Source organism: Phocoena phocoena, chromosome 6 (assembly GCF_963924675.1).
Source record: "Phocoena phocoena chromosome 6, mPhoPho1.1, whole genome shotgun sequence".
Taxonomy (NCBI): Eukaryota; Metazoa; Chordata; class Mammalia; order Artiodactyla; family Phocoenidae; genus Phocoena; species Phocoena phocoena.
The window spans coordinates 58,578,096-58,601,423 of NC_089224.1; the positions used below are offsets into that span (position 1 = coordinate 58,578,096).

General features: G+C 38.5%; 1 protein-coding gene across 3 annotated transcripts in view; it reads right to left on the reverse strand.

Annotated features, from left to right (window-relative positions):
- Window positions 1-23,328, reverse strand: part of KDM4C (lysine demethylase 4C) — a 407,190-nt gene that overhangs the window by 177,712 nt on the left and 206,150 nt on the right. For all 3 annotated transcript variants that reach the window (XM_065879011.1, XM_065879009.1, XM_065879010.1), the window contains exons 8-11: window positions 17,073-17,266; window positions 13,889-14,127; window positions 11,179-11,494; window positions 7,393-7,499 (exon numbers count right to left, since the gene is read on the reverse strand). In XM_065879011.1, coding sequence (XP_065735083.1) covers window positions 7,393-7,499; window positions 11,179-11,494; window positions 13,889-14,127; window positions 17,073-17,266 — 856 coding nt within the window. The remainder of the gene's footprint in view (window positions 1-7,392; window positions 7,500-11,178; window positions 11,495-13,888; window positions 14,128-17,072; window positions 17,267-23,328) is intronic.

Here is a 23,328-nt window from a genome sequence, read left to right on the forward strand (position 1 = left end):
CATATATATATTAGGATTGGGGACCTTACATTTTATTTTATTTTTTTTTGGAGGCGGGGAGTATAGTTGATTTAAAATGTTGTGATAGTTTCTTCCTATTATATTTTGATAGAATTAAAGACCTTTAGAGTCTGAATGAAACTTTGGGATCACTAATCCAACAATTTCATCATACATATGATAAACCTTAGAAGGTTACATGACTTAGTTTTCCAAGGCCATACAGCCATTAACAGCCAAGGAGAGACTAGAAGGCAGATGTCAGGTTGCTAACCAAAAACAGAGTCAGGTGCCCATTACCATCTGGCAAAAATGTTTTTGGTATTAAAACAAATTTTTAATTTAATCTAATACTTAGAATAACATTTTTAAAGTTTGAATCAATAAAAGACATCACTATTATATTTGGTCAATATATCCACTTAAATCTTTGAAATAAAAATTTTTTACAAAATGAAGATTGGCAAACCTATATCAATGCTCTTAGAAAGGAGGGAGTTACAGCATGCCAGGGGCAGGAGGGTATTAACTCACCAAAACATCTGTCTGCCAAAGATAAAGTGAAACAGCCAATTCAAAGTAATGTCCTTTTGTTTGAGGGATGATTACAAAGAGCCCAAAAGCCAGCTTTTGCACCAACAGAACTAACAGTTACCAAATGACACATGGTAAAGCTCAGAAAATACCCAGGAAATATCAGGCAATCCCAGAAGAAAACAAAAATCTCTAATAAAGTGAAACCAGTCTTGGGAAAACATGTTTAGCACCAATTTATCATTCAGTTGCATTATAACTTTTTTTTTTCTTTCTTTGCGGTACGCGGGCCTCTCTCACTGTTGTGGCCTCTCCCGTTGCAGAGCACAGGCTCCGGACGCACAGGCTCAGCAGCCATGGCTCACAGGCCCAGCCACTCCGCGGCATGTGGGATCTTCCCGGACCGGGGCACAAACCCGTGTCCCCTGCATCGGCAGGCGGACTCCCAACCACTGCGCCACCAGGGAAGCCCTCAATTGCATTATAAACACGAATGTTTCCACAAAATGAGTGTGAAACAGAGAAAAACATTGAGGAATTAATCAGATTTTGTCAGATGTGATTTCCTGAGATTTTCCTTGCTTAAATGTACTTAAATGTACACATTTTATTCTTCAAAATAACTGAAAATGTAGCTTAAATAGGTTACATAATGGCCAAACTCCAAGAATAATCTCTAATTAATGTAGCAATTTCCACCTCTTCCATCTCTATATTTAAATATTTAATCTATTACTAAATGAATTATAATATTAATATAGACAGACTGTCCAAAAAATAAATTGCTGTAACACTGCCTGAAATACACTTTTAATGTAACCCTCAAGGCATGCAGACATTACAGAGATAGGATCAGGATCTAAGCTGTCTTTAATTTCAAAGAGATCCTTAACAGCTCATTATAGTACTGCACTTGCTGAACTGATGATTTAGAAAGAGTTCTCCAGACAGTTCAGATTAAAGAAAATCAGAGCCATAACCAGCGCTTTAATCTGAATCTTGTCAATATTCAAACGTGTAGGTGGCGTCACCTCTGCACTTGGGTAAACAGTACAGATGGGTAATGGCATCTTTCAATTTTTCCGTATAAAATTATAGTTGAAGAGTTACAAGCAAAAATTTGGTGCCAGGGTGATGAGCTCAACACATCACCACATTATTTCAGGGTATTTGAAATGTCAAAAATCCATTCATGAACCTGTAGGTTAGGAGCCCTAATTACTCAAAACCAAGGCTCACATATTACACAAAAGGAAACTGAGGCCAGAGAGAAGGTTTGCCAGAAGTCGAAAAACTTGTAAGGGACAAAGGCCAGGACTTCAGTCAGCGTCTATTGTCTTTTAGTCAACTAAACTCCTATTCAGGTGGGTTCAAAAGATTTTGCAATTGCTTCTGCTAGATGCCCTGGAGGCACTTTTACTTTAAATTTCTGATTGGAATAAGAGGCATAAATGTGACGGCAGCCCTAAGGTTAAGAATTGTTAGGGTGACTTTCTCTTATCCTATCCTCTTTCCCCACCCAAGCTGAGACCCAGCAGGGGGACCTCTTGGCCTCTGCCTGGGCCTATGGTCCATTTTGGTCTTTAGTTTTTCCCTAGCACACCCTTAACTAAGGGCTTAGGCTTTCAGGAGTCCCGCTTTATGAGTCTGGGGGATCCTATGAGGTCTTAGCTCTGATTTCCCAGCCCCCACCCTATTCCCGGCATATTTCCTCCAAACGGCATGACATTCACTCTCTCCCACCCACCTGAATGTCATCTCACCGTGAATCCCCTCTGGATTTCCCTCATTACTCGAGAGCTCAGCTATCACCCTATTCCTGCTCCTCATGTCACAACACAGATAACAAACATTCATTATGTGCCAGACACTGTTCTGAGTGTCTTACACATAGTCTTTTAACCCTCCTAAGAGCTCCATGTGGCAGAGGCTGCTACAATCTTCACTTGGTAAGCACAGAGCCAAAGCATGGAGGGTCATGCAGCTAATGGAGCACTGCAGCTGGCTGACCATGATCACAGACATGGAGAAATAAGACCCTTTATGTTACTTTTGCCTCTCCATGCATGTATAAAGGTTGATTGTTTTATTCATCAATCATTTTTCTGATTCTTTTGTAACTGGAGGATTATCTGGTAATCCAGTACATCATATCCATACTCTGTCTCTCTAAAATATTTTTTTGCCCAAATATAAGAGAAATGTATTTATTACAAAAAGTTTGAAAAGTTATCAGCAAAGAAAAGAGAACTAAAATCACCTGATAACAATCTTGTACATTTTCTTATAAACTTTCAACTTAACTTTCTAAGTCTCCAGCAAAACTCCACAGACAGCATTAGTATGTCAACTCAAATTGACACCAACAACCACGGGAATCACTGAGTAGAGTATCACTGCGTCAGCCACTGCCACGTTCATGAGGTCTCCTGTGTGTTTGCAGGGATTCTCCTTTACAGTTGCTTTAGAAACAACATTAACCTTATCACTTCACCAAGGGGGTTATGTGCACAGTAAGTACAAAAGCAGTGAAGATACCGTAAGTCAATAGTAGGAAAAGTTGGAAAATTTATACCGGAAACAAATGCAGTTAAAAAAAAAAATTTTAGGTGGGAAACAAACACATACATGACACCTGAAACACTGTAAATCAACTATACTTCAATTTTAAAAAACGCACATATGTGTGCAGGAGAAGTTAAAGACCAAACAATGAACCATAAAGGGCAAGGCAGGGGGATGGATAAAATGCATGTTCAGAATATGGATGTCAATGTACAATGTCTATTAGCCTAAGGTCAGTTCAGGAAAAGTCCTGAGTTTGTGTCAGCACAAACTGCTGCTAATGAAAACTAGTCAGAAAAAGCATACATTAGTGAGAAATTTTTGAATAAGAATGCCTTCAAACTGGGAAGGAAATACACATACGCACGCACATGCGCGCATGCATACACACGCGCGCACACACACACACACACACACTCCTACATACACATCCTGGTGCTAGCTAAGCAACTATCCCGATCATTACTCTGGGGGCCCTCAGGTCTCCAAAGCACTGGCCACATCTGCAACACGTCAGCTTCATATTAACTTTGAGTAGGTTCTAGGATTTGGCACAGTAGAAAGAGGATTCCAACACATTCAGGATACAAAACTGAGTTAGGTGACATATCTACAGCTAATTAAAACCATATGTTCTTCTATACACGTATATACAGAGAGAATACTTCCTGGACAAGAATTTTGGTTTTCCTTTTAATATGACAGCATACGTTATATCAAAGTATTTCACGGGCTTCCCTAGTGGCGCAGTGGTTTAGAGTCTGCCTGCCGATGCAGGGGACACGGGTTCGTGCCCCGGTCCGGGAAGATCCCACATGCCGTGGAGCGGCTAGGCCCGTGAGCCACATGGCCGCTGAGCCTGTGCGTCCGGAGCCTGTGATCCGCAACAGGAGAGGCCCACAACAGTGAGAGGCCCACGTACCGCAAAAAAAAAAAGAATTACTATGGCGGATTTCTGAGCTTCCTGCCCGGCCAGGGTCCATTCTCTCACACTCAGGGCCTTCTGAGGCCAGCAAGATGTTATTCTCAGAGCCTCCCTGTCTCACCCGTGCTGCATACACACCCCCTTCCCTATAGACACTCAACCACAAAGCTCTGAAATCGGAGAAGGGGAACATGCTGTTATAGTGACACATCACAAGAGGAGAATGGATACATATCCAGAATGTTTCAAAACACCCAAGCACTTCTCTTTCAAGTCTGTTTCAATTCAACATTGTATAATTAGCTTCAAAAACAGAAAAATATACAGAATATTAATCCATGCTTCAGGATCACCTTGATCAGGCAGTGCAGCTGCCTGACTTAAGGGGAAAGGGAACTGAAAAACACTTCAGTTAAAAGAAAACCAGAGGGGCTTCCCTGGTGGCGCAGTGGTTGAGAGTCCGCCTGCCGATGCAGGGGACACGGGTTCGTGCCCCGGTCTGGGAGGATCCCACGTGCCGCGGAGCGGCTGGGCCCGTGAGCCATGGCCGCTGAGCCTGCGCGTCCGGAGCCTGTCCTCCGCAACGGGAGAGGCCACAACAGTGAGAGGCCCGCGTAACGCATAAAAAAAAAAAAAAAAAAAAAAGAAAACCAGAGACAGATTAGTAATTTCTTTTAAACTACAAATAATGAATATGCAGGGACTTCCCTGTTGGTGCAGTGGTTAAGAATCCACCTGCCAATTCAGGGGACACAGGTTCGAGCCCTGGTCTGGGAAGATCCTACATGCCGTGGAGCAACTGAGCCCGTGTGCCACAACTACTGAGCCCACATGCCACAACTACTGAAGCCTGTGTTCCTAGAGCCCGTGCTCCACAACAAGAGAAGCCATTGCAATGAGAAGCCCCTGCTCACTGCAACTAGAGAAAACCCACATGCAGCAATGAAGACCCAACACAGCCAAAAATAAATAAATTTATAATAATAATAATAATATGTAGTATACATTTGAGAGAGTTTTTCATCCTCCTAAAAAGAATGAATTAGATATTAGTTTTTATGTAAAAATGCTATATACTCTGAAACATCAATTCATTTCTTAGGTATCTCCCCACTCTGCTCCACCACTGTAGACCCTCGTGTTTTTCTGCTAAGTATGGAAAATCTTCCAGGAAAGAACAGGCTAAGAGTCAGGAAATCCTTGCTGATCCTGTAATTACTGGATCTGCCACCAGTTAGAATAATCTCTACAGTTTCTGGCCATTTGAGTATCAAAGAGCCACTGCACTGTCCTTTGAGAAGAGCAGCTTACAGGTAACTCTTATCTCCTACATAAGCTCCCAGAGGTGCTGGATCAATATCTTTCCCCTCTGCTGCTTTTCTGTTAGGGAGTCAAATGCCAGCTTGAATAGAGAAACGCTCATTCACCAACAAGGGACACTGCTGTTTAGAGATGCAATTTCTCAGATGCTCCAATCTAGTCATGCTCCTGTCTGGCATACACACTTACTTCTATAAGAGGAGTGCAAAAGGAGCCCAGTAGTTATGGTAGGAAATTCCCCAAAGACGCTAGATTTGGAGTTGTGTGCTCCCAATGAGCACTAATCCCACTCTTCGTCACTTTCTAATAATGATGTCTAATAATGACATAATTATAATCATAATAATGATGATTTTCATTCACTTTTAGATGTACAAGACACAGAGGGAGAAGGCTGAGGTAAAAACATTCAATGCCCAATAAATAAGTAATTTGCTCCAGGACATGGAATATTATCCACTCTCTGTTTGGAAGTCTGTAAAAATCTTTAGCCATCACTGTAATTCTCTGATGTTTCCTCTCAATTCTCAAAAATCCCCAGAGGACCGCAGCAGTCCTTAATATATTAAAATAGAGGGCGAGACTGCTGCAAAAGCTACAATCACCAGTGTTTCAGCAAGATATTTAACCTCAGACTTTGGAGATGTCTTCGTTAAACCAATCCATTTAGAAATTTGGCAAGCTATACTGATCGAAATCAGAACTTCTCTCCATGGAGAAACTCTGGGCCAATTTACGATGATTCACATGGAAATAAACTTCCTAGGAAGATAATGACATAGGAGAAGGCAGTTTTCCTTATGTGTTAGGATAGCCCAATCCCTTCCAAGAAGCTATGCTGTCAGAGGCTATGATGGGGAAGGGTAATGAAAATCCATAAGTAATGTAAATTAAGTATTAATTACTTTATACAGAACAGTCCTTTATCTTGGCACTAAGGGGAAAACGGTTTGTGCTGCATATGATAAAGTTGGAGAAAGAAAAATTGAACATGATGATATATGGAAATAAAGGCAAATATGTTTCATTACTTTTATTACTCAAGGCACAATTCTACCTTGAATTGGCATTACAGAGACTGCTACTATCATTATCTGATCCCTACACTGAGGATCTTTTTTTCTAACTAAACATGCGGCATAAAAGAAGACAGTGAATAAAAGTTCAAAAAAATCTGCTAAAGATGTGTACTCTGATAAACTGGATTTAAACTAAATGGAAGCCTGAACCCAAGATTCAAGTTATTCCATTGACAGCATCCTCACAGACTTAACAATTTCCACCTCAGTGGAATGAGAACACCTCAAAGAAGGGCTTTTTACAGAAAACCTGCTTGAACTGATCCTTTTAGAGATGGAAAAAAAATAGACCCTTATGATGCTATGAGACACTTGCAAGGAAGAAACAGCTGGTTAGAGGTATGATTGAAGACACCAAAAATCATTTTTGGAAAAAGAGAGGTAAAAGGGGCAACTAGGTAAGACAAACAGACAAATGTTACATCTAGGAATAGTAACTGGTTGTAAATAAAACTACTTCACACCAAGCCACATCAGTAAAATCTAGTTAATGAGAAAGGCTGTTTCATGACAAACCAGGTGTAACAGGATATAGAAGTACGGCATCTAGTTTCGTACTCAGATGGTGTTAATAAATTGAAAGGATTCAAGTTAAAAACAAAGGCAATGCAAAGAAACACAAAGCATGTTATTTCCGTAATTTGATACCTTGAGAAAAATGATTGTCAGCTCCTTCTGGAGGGTCTCAAGGCAAATGTCAGAAATGACCAATTTACCCCATCATATAAAAAAAGGAAGACTTTAACATGGCTAGATTATGTGAAGCAAGGATGTATCCCTAAAATATAAATTCCAAACAAATTATGTATTACTTATGGTCTCCTTATGGTGTATATATTTGCCACTTGGTGAGATTTCTTCTCTACCAGGCCATTTTTTAGAAAAGTTTGTTACAACAAACTGACAGAATAAATTCTGAGTATTATACAGTCTATACGGAATAAATACTGGAAAACAACACAAGCTCACCTTCATCACTCGTTGCCTGCTGTTTCACCAGAGTCATTGGGGATCTTGCTGGAGGCTTACTAAGTGGATGGCGCCAACTTTTAGCAGTTTTGGTTTCTCCTTCTATTCTCTGGTTACAGAACACAAATAGGGGAGAAACAGCCACCGTTAAAGACTTGTTTTAAAACAAAAAACTACGGTTATGATGATTTACAACAAGTTAATTATGAAGAACTCATACTTATTCACCTGCTGAGGAATTAACACTTCATTAAAGAAATTTAAACCTACAAGTCAAAAGAAATAGGAACCCATTCTATTAATAATTTTACTGACAGGGAAGTCAGTTAACTATTCTTCCACTTCATATTAAAATACTATCTGGAGGGACTTCCCTGGTGGCACAGTGGGTAAGAATCGGCCTGCCAGTGCAGGGGACATGGGTTCGAGCCCTGGTCCGGGAAGATCCCACATGCCACAGAGCAACTAAGCCCGTGAGCCACGACTACTGAGCCTGCATGCTGCAACTACTGAAGCTCACGTGCCTAGAGCCTGTGCTCTGCAGCAAGAGAAGCCACAGCAGTGAGAAGCCCATGCACCGCAACGAAGAGTAGCCCTCACTCACCACAATGCAGCAATGAGAGAAAGTCCGCACGCAGCAATGAAGACCCAACACAGCCAAAAACTAAATACAAATTTAAAAAAACAAAAACAAAAACACTATCTGGGGACTTCCCTGGTTGTGCAGTGGGTAAGACTCTGCACTCCCAATGCAGGGGGCCCAGGTTCAATCCCTGGTTGGGGAACTGGATCCCGCATGCTGCAACTAAGGAGTCCTCATGCCACAATGAAGATCCTGCATGCTGCAACTAAGACAGGTACAGACGAAATAGATACCTAAATATTTAAAAAAAAAAACACTATCTGTAGTGCAGGGTACGCTTCTCAAACCTACAATAAACTCAGCAGTTAGCTAGTTTTCAAAAGTTCTTTAAAACTAATTTAAATTTAGAATTATATATTCATAACAAAATAGGGCCATGGCATTTGGTCATGTGTGACTACGTGGCAGGTTATTTTGCTTTCTATCCTCACACAGGAGGAAATACTGCCAAGGTGAGCCTGTACTCTTCCTTCCATTCAAAAATGAATCGCCACTTCTCTGAGGATCAAACAGGAAATCAAAAGTTGTTGCTGTTGTTTAATATGGCACATTACTGTCATCTTGAAACCCCTTAAATTTTACGTAAAATCTTCTGTCCTGAGCTGCCCAGACTACATTTTCCTTTCAAAGGTAAAGGAAAGAGTCCTGTGCATCCTGACATCTTCCAGGCAGAAACTACTTACAAGCTTTCTTGCCCATGCAGCAACCCCCCAAAAAAGGCAAAGGTGTGGTTAGAGAAAGAGTTCGAAACTAGTGGGTTTGCATCAACATTTGACTGCAAAAGAAAGGAGTCTCAGGAATTTCCCAGTAAGCTGAAGAAGCAGAGCCCAGAAGGAGAGAAACTATGCTGACATCTGACACCAAAACAGAATTATGAGAAAATGTGTGAGAGCATTCTAATCAAAGCTGGGATCACAAAGTATAATACAGGGTGAGGTTTACCTGTAGTTTATAACAGCTAAAAATTAATGTGAGGAATTATAACTTGGTCAACAATAACAAATATTTACTAAACCCTTACTACATGCCACACTGTTCTAATAGTGAGCTACAGAAGGTCCCTGCTTCCAAAGAGTGCAATATAGATTGGGGGTGGGGGTGGGGGAGCAGAGACAAAAAACTAGTAGAAAATAAATATTTATGAAGTATTATTAAGCAATAGTAATAAAACAATAAAAACAATAAAGCATGACAAAGAATGGAAAGAGATGGGGAGAAGGCTATTTTATATGGGGTCATCAGAGAAGCCCTTTCTGACAAGAAGACATTTGAGTGGAGCCTTGAGTGCAATGAGGGAGCGGTACATTTAGCTCTCTAGGGGAGGAGTATTTTGGACAGCAGGAATAGCAGGTAAGGTTTGAACACATTTGATTTATTCCAGGAAAAGCATGGAGTCCAGTTACAGATAGACAGACGCTGTTTAAAAAATAACTCAATGTTTCTTGAGAAGGTTGACTAAAGCTGACTGCTACCAGCATACACGTAGCATTACGCTCAATACTAAGAAACACTGGTCACACTACACAAAAATGAAATGGCTCTGTATTACTTAGAAGGACTGTCTGACACCATGGTATGAGAAAAGAATACCACACAGCCGTTTCTGATGAGAGCAAACCAAGTCCCTCAGCCCTCAACAGCAGCACTTGCTTTCCTAGGCAGTCAGGCTTTGTTCAGAGAAATGACAAAGATGAAGGTTAACAACACTGAGAATCCAACTGCCTCCACTGAAAGCAAGGAAACAGAAAACTTACTTTCCGTTCCATTCTAGTTTAAAGAAGCTGACCAAATATAAACAGGCATGTGACTTATTCACCATTCTAGAATCCCAATATCTATCCAGCTACAATCGCTATGTGAAATTAAGTTGTAAATTTTATTTACTGGTATGTGAATACTATTTTCAAATTGCTCAGCAACCTTTTCAAATAAATTAGATCACATTTTTCTATTTTTCAGATACTTCTGAGAAATATTTTATAGTTCAGTAGGACAATCATGCATAAAAATGATAAAAGTTATTGGGTGAAATTAGGAAATCATCTATATTTTATTGGACATTTTAAAATTACTTATAAACAGAGTATTCCAAGTTGATGTCTTTATTTACTCTCCCTTGCTACTAAAGCTCCAAAAGGCCTGTGATGAGTTGAAATGACCAGCAGCAGTCCGGAAGTGGGTCTGTTCAGTGGCTGGCACAATTTATCAGCTCCAACATTTGAGGCTTCCCTTACTCATCCACTTGAACTCCTTTCTCAAGTTGCGCAGGTCAAAAGAGGTTACCAAATTATGACAATCACTACCGGTAGTCGTAGCTTGGCTGATACACTCACAATCTTAAAGTTACAGTGAAAGTTTACGCTGAGAGCATATGATATTAACATCGTACAAGAACATATGAGAAACAGGGAGGCCCTATGCAAAGGGTTAGAATGGGGAGGCTGGAAATCAAGAGGGATCTTGAGTTTTCCAAGAGGCAAAGGCCTGGTTCCCACGGTGGGCAGGATCAGAAGGGTCAGCCTGGTCCTAGATTCAGAGTCCATGAGGAAAGAGTCAGGGAAAAGTATGACCAGATGAGCCTTAATCTTAAAATAGAGGCTGTGGGAAGCCTGCAACCCAGAGGTATTAAGCATTGGCAGAAGGAGGCCAGAGCCCTGCAGCTGAAATTATTTCCAGCTACTATTGGAGGTGACAGAACCACTCTGTATCTTGACTGCATCAATGTCAGTATCATGGTGATATTCTACTATAGTTTTCCAAGAAGACACTATAGGAAAAAAAAAAAAAAAAAAGAAGACACTATTGGGGCAAAATGGATACATAAGACCTTGTTATACTATTTCTTACCACTGCATGTAAATCTACAATTATCTCAAAATAAAGAGTTTAGTGTTAGAAAAATTTTTTAAGTAAGAAAATTAAGCTCCAATACGTGGCCAAAAGTTCCATGTTCTCTGAATTATTACCATGTGAGCCAGACCTCACAGAAGGCTTACCTCCCGGTCATTGAAAGAAATATGATTAAGACCCATAAATGTGAAATGTTATTTCTGCCCTAAAGCAAGATTTGGATGCACAGCATTCTGTTTGCAGAAAGTGCCTTGACAACATAATAAATATGGTAAAAATTGACACTGCCACACACACTGGGGACTTTGAAGCCATTTCTCTCTCCACTGGGGACCTCTGGGACTTCCCCAGGTTCAAGGCCTACCCCATGGCTCTCCACATCACTCTCTTCTCCCTCTGTCAAAGCACTGTTACTCTCCACCACAGAGGAGCACGACTCAGGTGACTTTGGCCATGGAAGCTCGGGTGGCTCTGATTCCTTAGACATAACATGGCCACTAGACATGGAATCGTCAGCATCACTGGGATTTGAAGGTGGAATTGTGGCACAGGTTTGGTCAGCCTCAGTTTTGATTTTCTCTGCCACAGATGTGCTTAGGCAGACGTTTCCTGAGGAGTAAAACAAAAGACTGTTAATAAATCTTACATTATGTTATTGCTGAGAACTGTTGAACTATTCTCAACTAAATTTCTACCATCAAACTTTCCCTCTAAATTTCCACTGAAGACCTGAGTGGGAAAGGTCACCAAAGCACCATGCAGCCTTCATAATTGTTAAGATGGCAAAATAATATACTTACTGACAAAATAAGGGATTTAAAAAGAGGTTCCACTGCAGACCAATGTCAAAAGCCAGGGCAATAACAATAATTACCCAAGCAATAGTAAGTTGAGATCTTTCTAAAAATAAGAATTTAATTCCAATATATGCTACTGACGAAACATTCCAGCTCAGAGGATGTATCTCAAGAACACAGGTAGGGACTTCCCTGGTGGCGCAGTGGTTAAGAATCCGCCTGCTGATGCAGGGGACACGGGTTCGAGCCCTGGTCTGGGAAGATCCCACATGCCATGGAGCAACTAAGCCTGTGAGCCACAACTGCTGAGCCTGCGCTCTAGAGCCCACAAGCCACAACTACTGAAGCCTGCATGCCTAGAGCCCGTGGCTCCACAACAAGAGAAGCCACCGCAATGAGAAGCCCGTGCACCGCAACAAAGAGTAGCCCCCGCTCGCCGCAACTAGATAAAACCCATGCGCAGCAACGAAGACCCAACGCAGCCAAAAATAAATTTATATTAAAAAAGAAAAACCACATGTAAAACTGTGAGGTCGAATAAAAATTATTTCCTACACTAATCCTGCATCATACAATGACAGCATATGAAAGGAGAAGAATATCACATGCACTTCTCTCCTACAGCCATCTCTATTCACCCTCCTCCCTTCCTTACACATACACGCACACGCGCACACACACAAGCATCATTTCACCTATCACATAGTAGCTCGGATGCTGCACCTAGCCAAGTCCTCTATTAAATGCTATGCCAGGTCTCAAAACCTGGAAGTCCAAATGCAAGAGACCAGGCAGTGACACAAATAATAAACCTGGGTACCCTTAGCTTAAACTACCCAGTAATTTGTAAAGTAGTTAATTTAACCTGGTGTGATTAAAAACAACAACAACAACAAAAAACTACGGCGAGAGACTATAAAGAAATATCCGTATGCACTGCATAACTGTTCTCTGTACTGCTTGCTATTCCCTTCCCTACCTTCTTTACTTTCTATTTTCCATGTGTTCATCACAAGTCAATTCAGATATCACCTACTCCAAGAAACCCTGCCAGTCCAGCCTCCTGTCTATTTCAGGTCTTTCCTTGGTATTCCAGGAACACCCTATGCCATCGCTACTAGTGGCACTCAGCACACTAGATAGGAATTATATATTTATTTGTCTAGCTCTCCAATTAAATATAAACTCAGTGAAAAAAATGTCTATGATTTAAACTCTATTAACATAGGTATTTCAAGAGCAAAAGGTAGTAAGAATAGAGAAGCAGCCAAGGATCCGATTAACTAGGGCAATGATCAGGACTTTTTCTTTTACTCTGAGTGCAATAAGAGCAAGAAGATGGGAGGGACAAAACAAACCACGTCTTTTAAATGGATCACTATGACTGCCATATGGAGAACTGACTAGTAGGGGTGACTAGAGTGGACACAGGCAAGACAGGAAGGAAGTAATTTCTGCAGCAGTCCAGACAAGAGATAACGTGCCTTGAACAAAGAGGAAGCAAGGGGGTGGCTGGATTGGGGAGAGTCCCACAGTTGAAGGATACAGTAGATGAGGGGTATGAGAGAGCGACAGGAATTACCAACAAGCTCGATTAGGAAAAGGACAAAATCTCCAACAACTATTAAAGAAGCAAAGCATTAAAACAGTTTCAGAGAAATATGCTATAAAAGCAGGGAAAAGCAAAGCAGTTGAGATTTACAGATGACGGCTTTGGTGCAGAGAAACAGCCAGGGGACTATATACACATTTCACAGGACTGAATGATGTTTGCTGTTCTTCTGTAAAACCTTAATCTTTATTTTCTTCCTAAAATTAAGTCGAAGCTCAGAATCTGCAAAGAATTATCTATAATTGGTTTTCTCTATTCCATGTGAATTCAAGAGAAGCTTTCCAAAAAATGTATTGTATATTATAAATTGAGTTGCACTGAAAATAAATTTTTTTCATTTTAGAATCTTCTTTTTTATTAAATGAAATAGGCACTGCTGGCTGCTTGTCTCAAAATTCCATTACCCGTAGCAGTGGTGCTTCTGATTTTCATAACACTCCCTTGGCCTTTTGATTGAGTTACCGCATAGTTTTAGATAGCTTATTGGTTAAGCTACGTGGAAAAGTAACATATCTGCCCATGTAAACACAGATTTAAGGCAGATCAACAATCACCTACTACTAATATGTGAAACATAATCAGCTAGTTTCTCACCTGCGAATCTGATATTATCTGATAAATTGTGATCCAGCTGCATCCTGCTAGCAGAGGCCTCTTCCTCTGAAGGTGCTTCTGTGTTTGCTAGTTTCACTGCTTCTTCTGGCTTTTCACTGTCCTTGAGCTCATCTGGGTCTGGGTCAGGAGTGGGGCCCTCTGCCCCATCAACTGCAGCTAACACTTCCTCATCTTCCTCATTCTTAGGCCTCTTAGAGTGAGAACCAGTGCACTGGAAGCTTTTAACAAAAGAAGCTATAGTCAGAACACAATATTTCCAATGGACAGGAAAAAACATATATACAAATATTATTTTCACTTAATGAAAAAAGAGAAGAGAAAACTGATTGGTTTTTAATCACATTATACAAAGATAATCTTCACGAGGAATAGATCAAATTGAAATGTTCAGCACAGTTTTAATAACAATTTACTAAAAATTAAAACAACTCTAAATTGTTAAACATTATTGATTATTAAATATTATTGATTATTAAACATTATTGGAAAATCACTTAAAATTTTATAACAATATTAAAGCTCAAAATAAAAATAAAGTGAAAAATGATGACATAAGGATAAAAGCAAATATTATTTAGATAATGAAGAAAGCAAAAGGAAATGAGGAGATTCCATAAAGCTGTTGTTAAAATTTGAGTAGATTATTTACATTCCAAGGTGAACTGGTGGCTATATTTCCCTGAGTTTCGTACAATTCTGAAATATGCATGAAAAGCATTAAGGTTAAATGCCAATTATCATTAGCTAAAGGAATTAAGAGAGGAGGAAGGCAAACCATATGTATTTAACATCTTATATCAATGTATTATTTATTTTCAGAGTGGACGCCATTTTTAAAGTTTTCCTCTTCTAGTATTTTCCAGCAAGTCACTTGATAGCTTTGTTGCAGATGCCTTTTGTATATGACACATTTCCAACACTTTCATTTAAGAAGAATTACAACTCAAATCAAAACGACATGTACTTCAGAGTATACACACACACAAGAAAACACATTAGTGTTTTTCTATAGGAAGTCACAGATAAGATAAAGGGGGTAGCCAGGGATAACCTATGTAAATTAGCTTTGGCTGCTGCTGGAAGTAACAGTATTGTATCATCATCGCTTTATTGAGAACCCATGCAGTGGCCTATGTGGAATACCTCTACATTATGAATAGCACCGTACACTTCCAATAAGATGGCTGACATCTCTTTGAGATTTCAGTGAATCATTCCCTTCATTAGATTTTCCTAGATATAGCATATTACTTAAGGGAGATCAGCAAACTCGATGATCAAACCACAAAGGTGAGCATAATAAACAAGCCCCTTAACATTAGGCTTTCTAACTGGGTGAGCGAAGACCACTGATTATTTTAACCTACTGAAAGGCACTTCGAATCTGTTCAATGTAATAGATCTATATTCAGTGTCAACCCACAAGGACCACTGTGGTTAGTAACTAAGAGACCAGATCATACACCTAATTAGAGTACTGTGTTTTCTGTACATTAAAGAACAATTCTCAAGATGTGCTCTTGGCTACTGAACTCAAGACTAACTACTGCTTCTTTCCACAGTGAACCTTTTTGGCAATGCGGATTCGCACATTTACAAAACACAGTGACTCTCTAAATCGGTGTTTCCCAAACTCATCTGAATGCAACCCACAGTAAGTTATACATTTCAGATGATGACACAATACACACATACACACATGCTCACACATGTCATGAATTAATACTTACCCTTACCTCATGGGAAGAACTACAATGCATTTTATTCTCTTTTACTTCCTAATTTTAAAATGTTGTTCCTAACCTATTAAATTGATTTGAAAACTAAAAGTTTAAAAATTACTGCTGTAGACTATAGGGTGAACTAAGAACACCTGGGTTTTAATTCTGCTACTAACTAATTCTGTGCGTCAAGAATATCTCTTACAAAATGCTGGTTTGACTCCATGTTCTTAAGGTTCCTCCACTCACTAGCATTCTAAAATAGCAGAAAATAAATTGTCGGGGGGGGGTGCGGGGGGGAAGAGAGAGAGAGTCAGAAAATAAGCAACAGAAGTGTCGGCAAAGACTTAAAATTGCAGTGTTATTTGGTTAGTAGCAAAAAACTAGAAACAAGCTACAGGTCCAAATACAGGAGATTAAATACATGCAGGCATTAGAAATTACGTTGTAGCAAATCATTCAGTTACATGAAAAAATATAAAACTGGTCATCAAATTATTAAGAAGAGCATGGCCCCAATTTTGGAAATGTATATAATATTATATAATAAATAAAAATATATATGTAAAGGATATATACAAAATTTTAACACTGGTTATCTCTGGATTGTGAGGTTATGGGTGATTTGGGACTCCTTCATTATTCTTTTCCTTATTTTACAAATTTTCTCCAATGCACAAATATTACTTTTACAATCTGAAAGAAAAACAATGAGTAATACTGGAGAGTAAAAATGTAATATAAACCTGGAAAATATAAAAGTCTAAAAAGGTTGCCTGAGGACCTGAGCAACATAACACACACGCTATTTAATGTGTTTTAAGACAGCAAGATGACCACAACAGGCCTAAAGGCTTTTGAAATGGCACTGGCCACAAAAATGGAATGTAGATTAAAGTACACAGGGACAACGACATTACAGAAACACCACATGCTCTGATTTACATCTTGTGAAAGAATAAAGCCAAGTGTGTATAATGTAGCAAAATATATAGGCATCCCAATGAGAAAAGTAATATCTGAGATGTTTGACAAATGAAAAAGAAAACTACTAAAAGTCAAAATCAGTAGCAAAATTAAAAAGTTGGAAATCGAGTTACTGAAGTTGACAAAAATAAGGAGGTGAATAGAGGGCACTGAGAAATCTTTAAATACATTAATGTAAGGGGTTTAGAAGGTCTAGAATTGTTCTATTTCTCATGCATTGCAACTTTAAAAATATTCTCAAATACAATATACATCTCCGTTTATATTCTATTTATTTATTACACTTCCAAAGAATTGAAAATGCTTTGCGTCAAATTTTTCGTAAGATATTAAGTAAACTGATGGTGAATAAACAGAAAAAAAAAGCAAATAAACAGTCTTTGAGAACATTATGTTCAAGGACCCATTTTAAATGAGTAAGTACAAGTAGGATGGGGTGTGGGCAGGATCATTACCTCCTGGATGCTTTTCTTACTTTCCTCCTCCTCTGCAGCCATGCTTTTACTTCAGGGGTGGATTCTGGAGTAGGCTTCGTGTGATCAATGGTATATATATCCTTTCCTTGTTTCCAAAGCTGGTATCTGTCTGGCTGAAATTTCCTCACAAAGATATCCATTGAAATTTTCACCATGTCTTTCCTGCAAGTGCACTGAAACGCAATGGGGTTGGAGTGCTTTAAACATTTTGCTAACTACAGAAAGTCACACTGAGTTGTCCTTTGAATGTACCATACACGAATACTTAGTCACTACATAATGGAGAATAATGTTTTACATTTTCAAACATTCAGTGAGTAGGGACTTCCCTGGTGGTCCAGTGGGTAAGGCTCCACACTCCCAATGCAGGGGGGCCCGGTTTCGATCCCTGGTCAGGGAACTAGATCCTACATGCATGCTACAACTAAGAAGTGCGCATGCTGCAACTAAGTCCTCACGCCACAACTAAAAAAGATCCCACATGCCACAGCAAAGATCCCGCATGTGCCACAACTAAGATCCCGCATGTGCCACAACCGAAAAATAATAAAAATAAATAAATAAAATAAATATTTTTTAAAAGTTTTAAGAAAAACACTCAGTGAGTAATAAACTCAATTTCTTCTGAATGGAGGTGATAACCTGTATATTCACATCTATAAACAGTAGAATAAGATGTTAAAATGCATTGCAGAGTTCTTGGAAACTGTGTACCAAGAACAACTGAAAGGAAAGAGCACACATTTGAAAGCATGCCTGCAACAGAAGGATTACCCTCCCAGCACAAGGATGCCTCAGTGAGCTGAATACTGTAAAGCTGAAAACCTAGGTTGACAATGAATAAAAGTAGCTAATAAATGTGTAGTTAGAATAATTTAACCAATAGGTTGAGATAAATTTTCTCCAAGATATATTTTAATCACATTAATGTTTATTAACATATATGCTCTCACAAAGTAACCAACAATCAGGAGCAAAGAAACAGCCTCTTCTACATCATATCACATGAAACACCCACCATCACCACTACAATCATATCCACTAGAAAGAAGGAATAGTGTTAAGATAAGAAGTTCAAAGAAAAGATTATTTTGAATCCACTAGAACTTTGATTCTCATGAATACATAGTTAGAAGTCATATCATATAAAGCAAGTTTTCTATAAAGACCTCACACAGGTTATATTGTGTCTAGGTTAGTACTCCATGCAATGGAACAGACAGAATGCAAATAGTGAAACAGAGATAGTCTCAAAGATGTAACATACCTTAACCATCCCTAACACACCTGGCAACAGACTAGTTGACTCAATAACAGCCTTGAAACAGTAAGTCTTTCAATATTTTGGCAATACAATTATCATCTCCATGCAAATTAATTTAAAATTTCCTAATAATCTCCAGCCTAAAACTTCCTCCAGAGAGTTCCAATCTTGCCTTGAAAGTTCAGGAAAAAGAAAAAAGGAAAACAAAAACAAAAACAAAAAACAGTTCAGGACACAGCTAACAGTCAGTATGCCTAAAACCAACTTCTCCAAATACAAACAAAAATTTTATTATAAATGATATGACAATCCTTCTATTCTCCTATATTCACAATCAACATTTCCTAATCCCTCCCTTGCCTTCTACCCCTAGAAATCCAGTCTGTCATCATCTATAATTAGCTCTTCCTCTACCTGCAGAAATCCTTTTACCAGGACACCTTCACTGTCAGATGCTAAAACCTAGCATAACAAAACTAACTAATTTCCCTGCCTGCAGTCTCTCCTAGCACCAATTCATCTTTACAGCTGTCACTTTAATCTCCCTCAAATATCTCATAATCTTTCACTTCGGAGTTCAATAAGGTGTAATACTCTGCTCTGCCTTTAAAATAAAGTCCTGAGCCCAGCATTCAAGGGCTCTAAGCTTGGACTCCACTAGTGACATTTCCAGGTTTCTCTCCCACTGCAAGTCAACATGAACATTCCTCTTCAACCCAAGGAGCAGAGTCACCATGAGCTTCCTTACCTCAGTGCTTTTGCTCCTACCACAATGCCTTCCTGCTCACCATTCTGCCATCCAAAGAAAATTCATCCTAAACACTGAATGCAAATTGTACCAATTATTCTTCTGAATGGAGTACTATTTATCTACACCACTGCTTTCTATTATTAGTTAAGTACAGGCAAACTTCATTTTAGTGCACTTCGCTTTATCGTGCTTTGCTTTATCACGCTTCACAGATAAAACGCTTTTTACAAATTGAAGGTTTGTGGCAACCCTGCATCAAGCCAGTCTATCAATTTTTCCAACAGCATTTATCAACAGCATTTGGTCACTTTGTATCTCTGTGCCACATTTTGGAAATTCTCGCAATATTTCAAACTTTTTCATTATAATGGTGATGTGTGATCAGTGATTTTTGATGTTACTATTGCAAAAAGCTTACAACTCACTGAAGGCTCAAATGATGGTTAAGCATTTTTTAGCAATAAAGTATTTTCTAATTAAAGTATGTACATTGTGCTTTTTTTTTGTCATAGTACTACTGCACATAACAGACTGCAGTACAGTGTAAACAAAGCTTTTATATGCGCTGGGAAACCAAATAATTTTTGTGACTCTCTTTATTGTGGGGAAAGGAACTGAACCCACAATATCTGAGGCATGCCTATAAAGAGAGAGTTCTAAGTCATTTTTACTATAATTAGCTTAGAAATATGGAAAATGAGGATTCTGAGAAATTTAAAGATATTTTGGTTTAAGACACAACCTTTCACTAAAGGAAGAAATGAAGTTTAGACTCACCAGCAGAGACTCTCTTATTTTCGTATAGTGTTACTAATATTTGCTTCATGAAGAAAAAGGAGTGGACAATATAAACGATATAAGTTTCCACAGCAAGAATTTTGTCCTAGATTTTAATTTCCCATTCCTCTCTCCTAGAAGTCTTGAATTTTGTATACATGCAACAAGATCTACCACTCAACTGATTGTTTGACTCAATACAAGAATATGTGTCTTAAATTATAGAAATAGAGAACAAATTAATGGTTGCCAGGGTTAAGGGAGGGGATGATGGTGAGAGGGAACTGGGTTCAGCTATAAAAGGGCAATGTGAGGGATCCTTGCAGTGGTGGAAATATTCTGTATCTTGACTCTATCATTGTCAATTTCCTCTTTTTTGATATTGTACTATAGTTTTGTAAGAGGTTACCATCGGGGAAAACAGGATAAAGGATACACAGGATCTACCTGTATTATCTTTTGCAACAGCATGTGAATCTACAATTATCTGAAAATAAAAAGTTTAAGAAAAAAATAAACTCTACGACTTCCTTAAAATAAAACATACGTATGTCTTGCCTTTGATTTTAAGTATTCAGAAACAGAGTCATAAAATACCCAAAATAATGCAAGGGAACAATGCCAGAGTCAAAAATAGTTGAAGTAAACTTCAACAGCACAGAGAAAATCTACTCTTGTCAGTAGTGACAAATAATACACTCATCTTAAAGCCCTAAAGATTAGATGAGATCATTTAATAGAACGTGCTATGTGACTTTATTAGTAGGAACGGAAGACATTAACACTCCCATTTAGAAACAAAGAAATTTACAGACTACATATTGGTACAAAGAGCAATAACCAATAATAGGTAATACTTCTCAAGTAATCTATTTTGGATATGAATTCAAAACACTAATAAGAATGGCTTTTCTTACTGTTTCTTTTAAGAACATTCATACTAGTTATGTAATATGTAATGTATGTAATGGCTAAGTCCAAATTTAAAGGGAATCGTCAGTAGTCTGTTAAGCATTGAATTCTTCCATATTTCACCACCCTAAGACTTGTTACACAGAATCATGATTATTTGTTCCTATCTCCCAGGAAATCAAATTCAGGCTCTCCGTTATTTATACTGAAAACCAGCAGTCTAATTTCAAGATGAAAATGTTTCTAAAAGTCAACAACTTTCTAAGGCAGCAAATACTCAGTCATATGAATTGTAGAATTGGAAATTTCATATAACCACAATATATGATTAATAAAATAAGAAGTTGATGTTTAATAAAAACCCAAACTGAGCTATTACTTTAACATATTTTCTTTGTGACACACAGGATGGCTAATTATGGGAGGGAAAAAACCTCTCATGTGCAAATGTCTGATAAGGAAGGCTTTGAAGGTATGCAAAACTGTGTGAAATTATCCTGCTTTTCAGTCTATTTATAACAATTAAATGATAATTAGGAAGGAACTAAGGAAAGAATAGCTTAAAATAAGATAACAAGCCTAATAGCCACTTGATGTGGCTGTTATGGGTTAAATTGTGTCTCCCTCCCCCAACCCCCAAAAGGTATGTTCAAGTGCTAACCCCCCTCAGAATGCAGACCTTATTTGGAGAAAGGGTTATGGCAGACAGAAGTAAAATTACATAAGGGGTTACTGGAGTAGGGTGGGACCTTAATCCAATGGGCCTGGTGCCCTTATCAGACAAGAAGAGACACAGACACACAGGGGACAAGGCCTTAAATCGGTCTGACTACAAGAATATAGAGGTTCTTAGTGTTATTAAATTTTGCCTTACTGGGAAAGTTGAAGCAACTGAGGAAGTAAGAATCAGGCTTCTGGTATAACGAGGGGTCTTAAGAAGGAGAAGTGCACAGAGGTTTTGAAGAATCGAGAGCAACTATGACCTTGCAGGGGATTGAGAGATAATGTGAGAGGACTGGGCCCTTGTCATGGGTGGAACCCACTGCGATGCACATCCAGCTCCTGGTTGGGTCCTTCCTATCAGACTCAACTCCTCGGCTTCCCCTCTTGAAGAAACAACAGAAACTGAAGGATCAATAGAAGTCAGGCATTTACGAGGGGAAACACCATGACCCAAGTGAATCCTGCCAGGTAGGATACTGTAAGGTAGAATAAGGTGAGGGTGGGGGATGAATTCATGTGACTTCTCTCCTGTATCCCCCAAAATGGGGCCTCTTATCAATATAAGAGCTTGCTGTTAGATGGCTCCATGTATGTAGTTTCAAGAGACATGAGATACTATCAATCTCAGAATTAAAAACAAATTTTCTGTACATATACAGGGAAATGTTCTCTTTTTTACATACAAAATTCCAATGAATGTCAACCACAGTATATCACAGCCCAAAGAGGATAAATAATGTTTAAATTTTTCTTATAAATTATTAATTTCCCAACAATTATAAAAAGGGACCAATGCATAGATGAAACAGATTTACTGAACAGGACAGTCAAAAAGAGGAAAGGAGCCAATGATGGCAAACTCTTGTTTTGGATATTTATAAGTGTCTGATGAAGCATGTATTACTGTCTGCTGTTGGCACATGAGTAGTGGGTGTATCTTAAAACCTAAGAACACTGTAAGTTACTGTCCTTTATGATAACCACTTTAATTGTACTTAACAATGAAAATGACTCATTTTAAAAACACAAACAAGCATATCAATTCCTATTTCCTTCAAAAATTCAAATCAATAATTGGAAAAGTTAGGTTTTTATCAAAATCTTGTCCCCCTCCAAGAAAATTATTGTTTTTGAAGGTTATCTGTTAATTATCTTCAAGATACAACCAAATTACTACATTAAATCAGAAATACAGTAAGAAAGAAGCATCCATTTCCTATCCAACACATAGCAAAACTGTCTTACATCTCCGAACACATAAGCTATGAAAATATGGGACTGTGTATCAAATGGGAAAATGCCAAACCTTCAATGGAATCACCATTCATTTGCTTTGAGAACCCAAAAGTTTGTATTACCAGTTGCCCTTTGAAAGAACATCATAAATAAAGAATAAAGGGAAGAGAAATATTCTCCACTTCGTTGTTTTCTAACAATACACTTTCTTTAGCTATGACAACAAGAATTAAGAAGAATATGTTATTAACATAATTAGACACAACTATTCATTATTGTTTACTCTAAGTAATAACAAAGATACTACTTAGGCATAGCAACCTCTTATTTAACCAAGAATGTGACTGATGGTGATAACTAATTAGAGCCAAAGTCAGTAACTAGGCCTGAAATATAATTATATTCTAAACCATCAAACTACCTTTTATAGTAAATAGATAGATAATTTAGCACTCAGGAAGCTCAGATACCTCATTGGGAAAAAAAAAAAAGGTTTAGACAATTCTAGCACTAGAGCATCAAGAGAAATCTTTGGCCAACTGATCTATGATTTACTCTTTATTCTTCCAGAT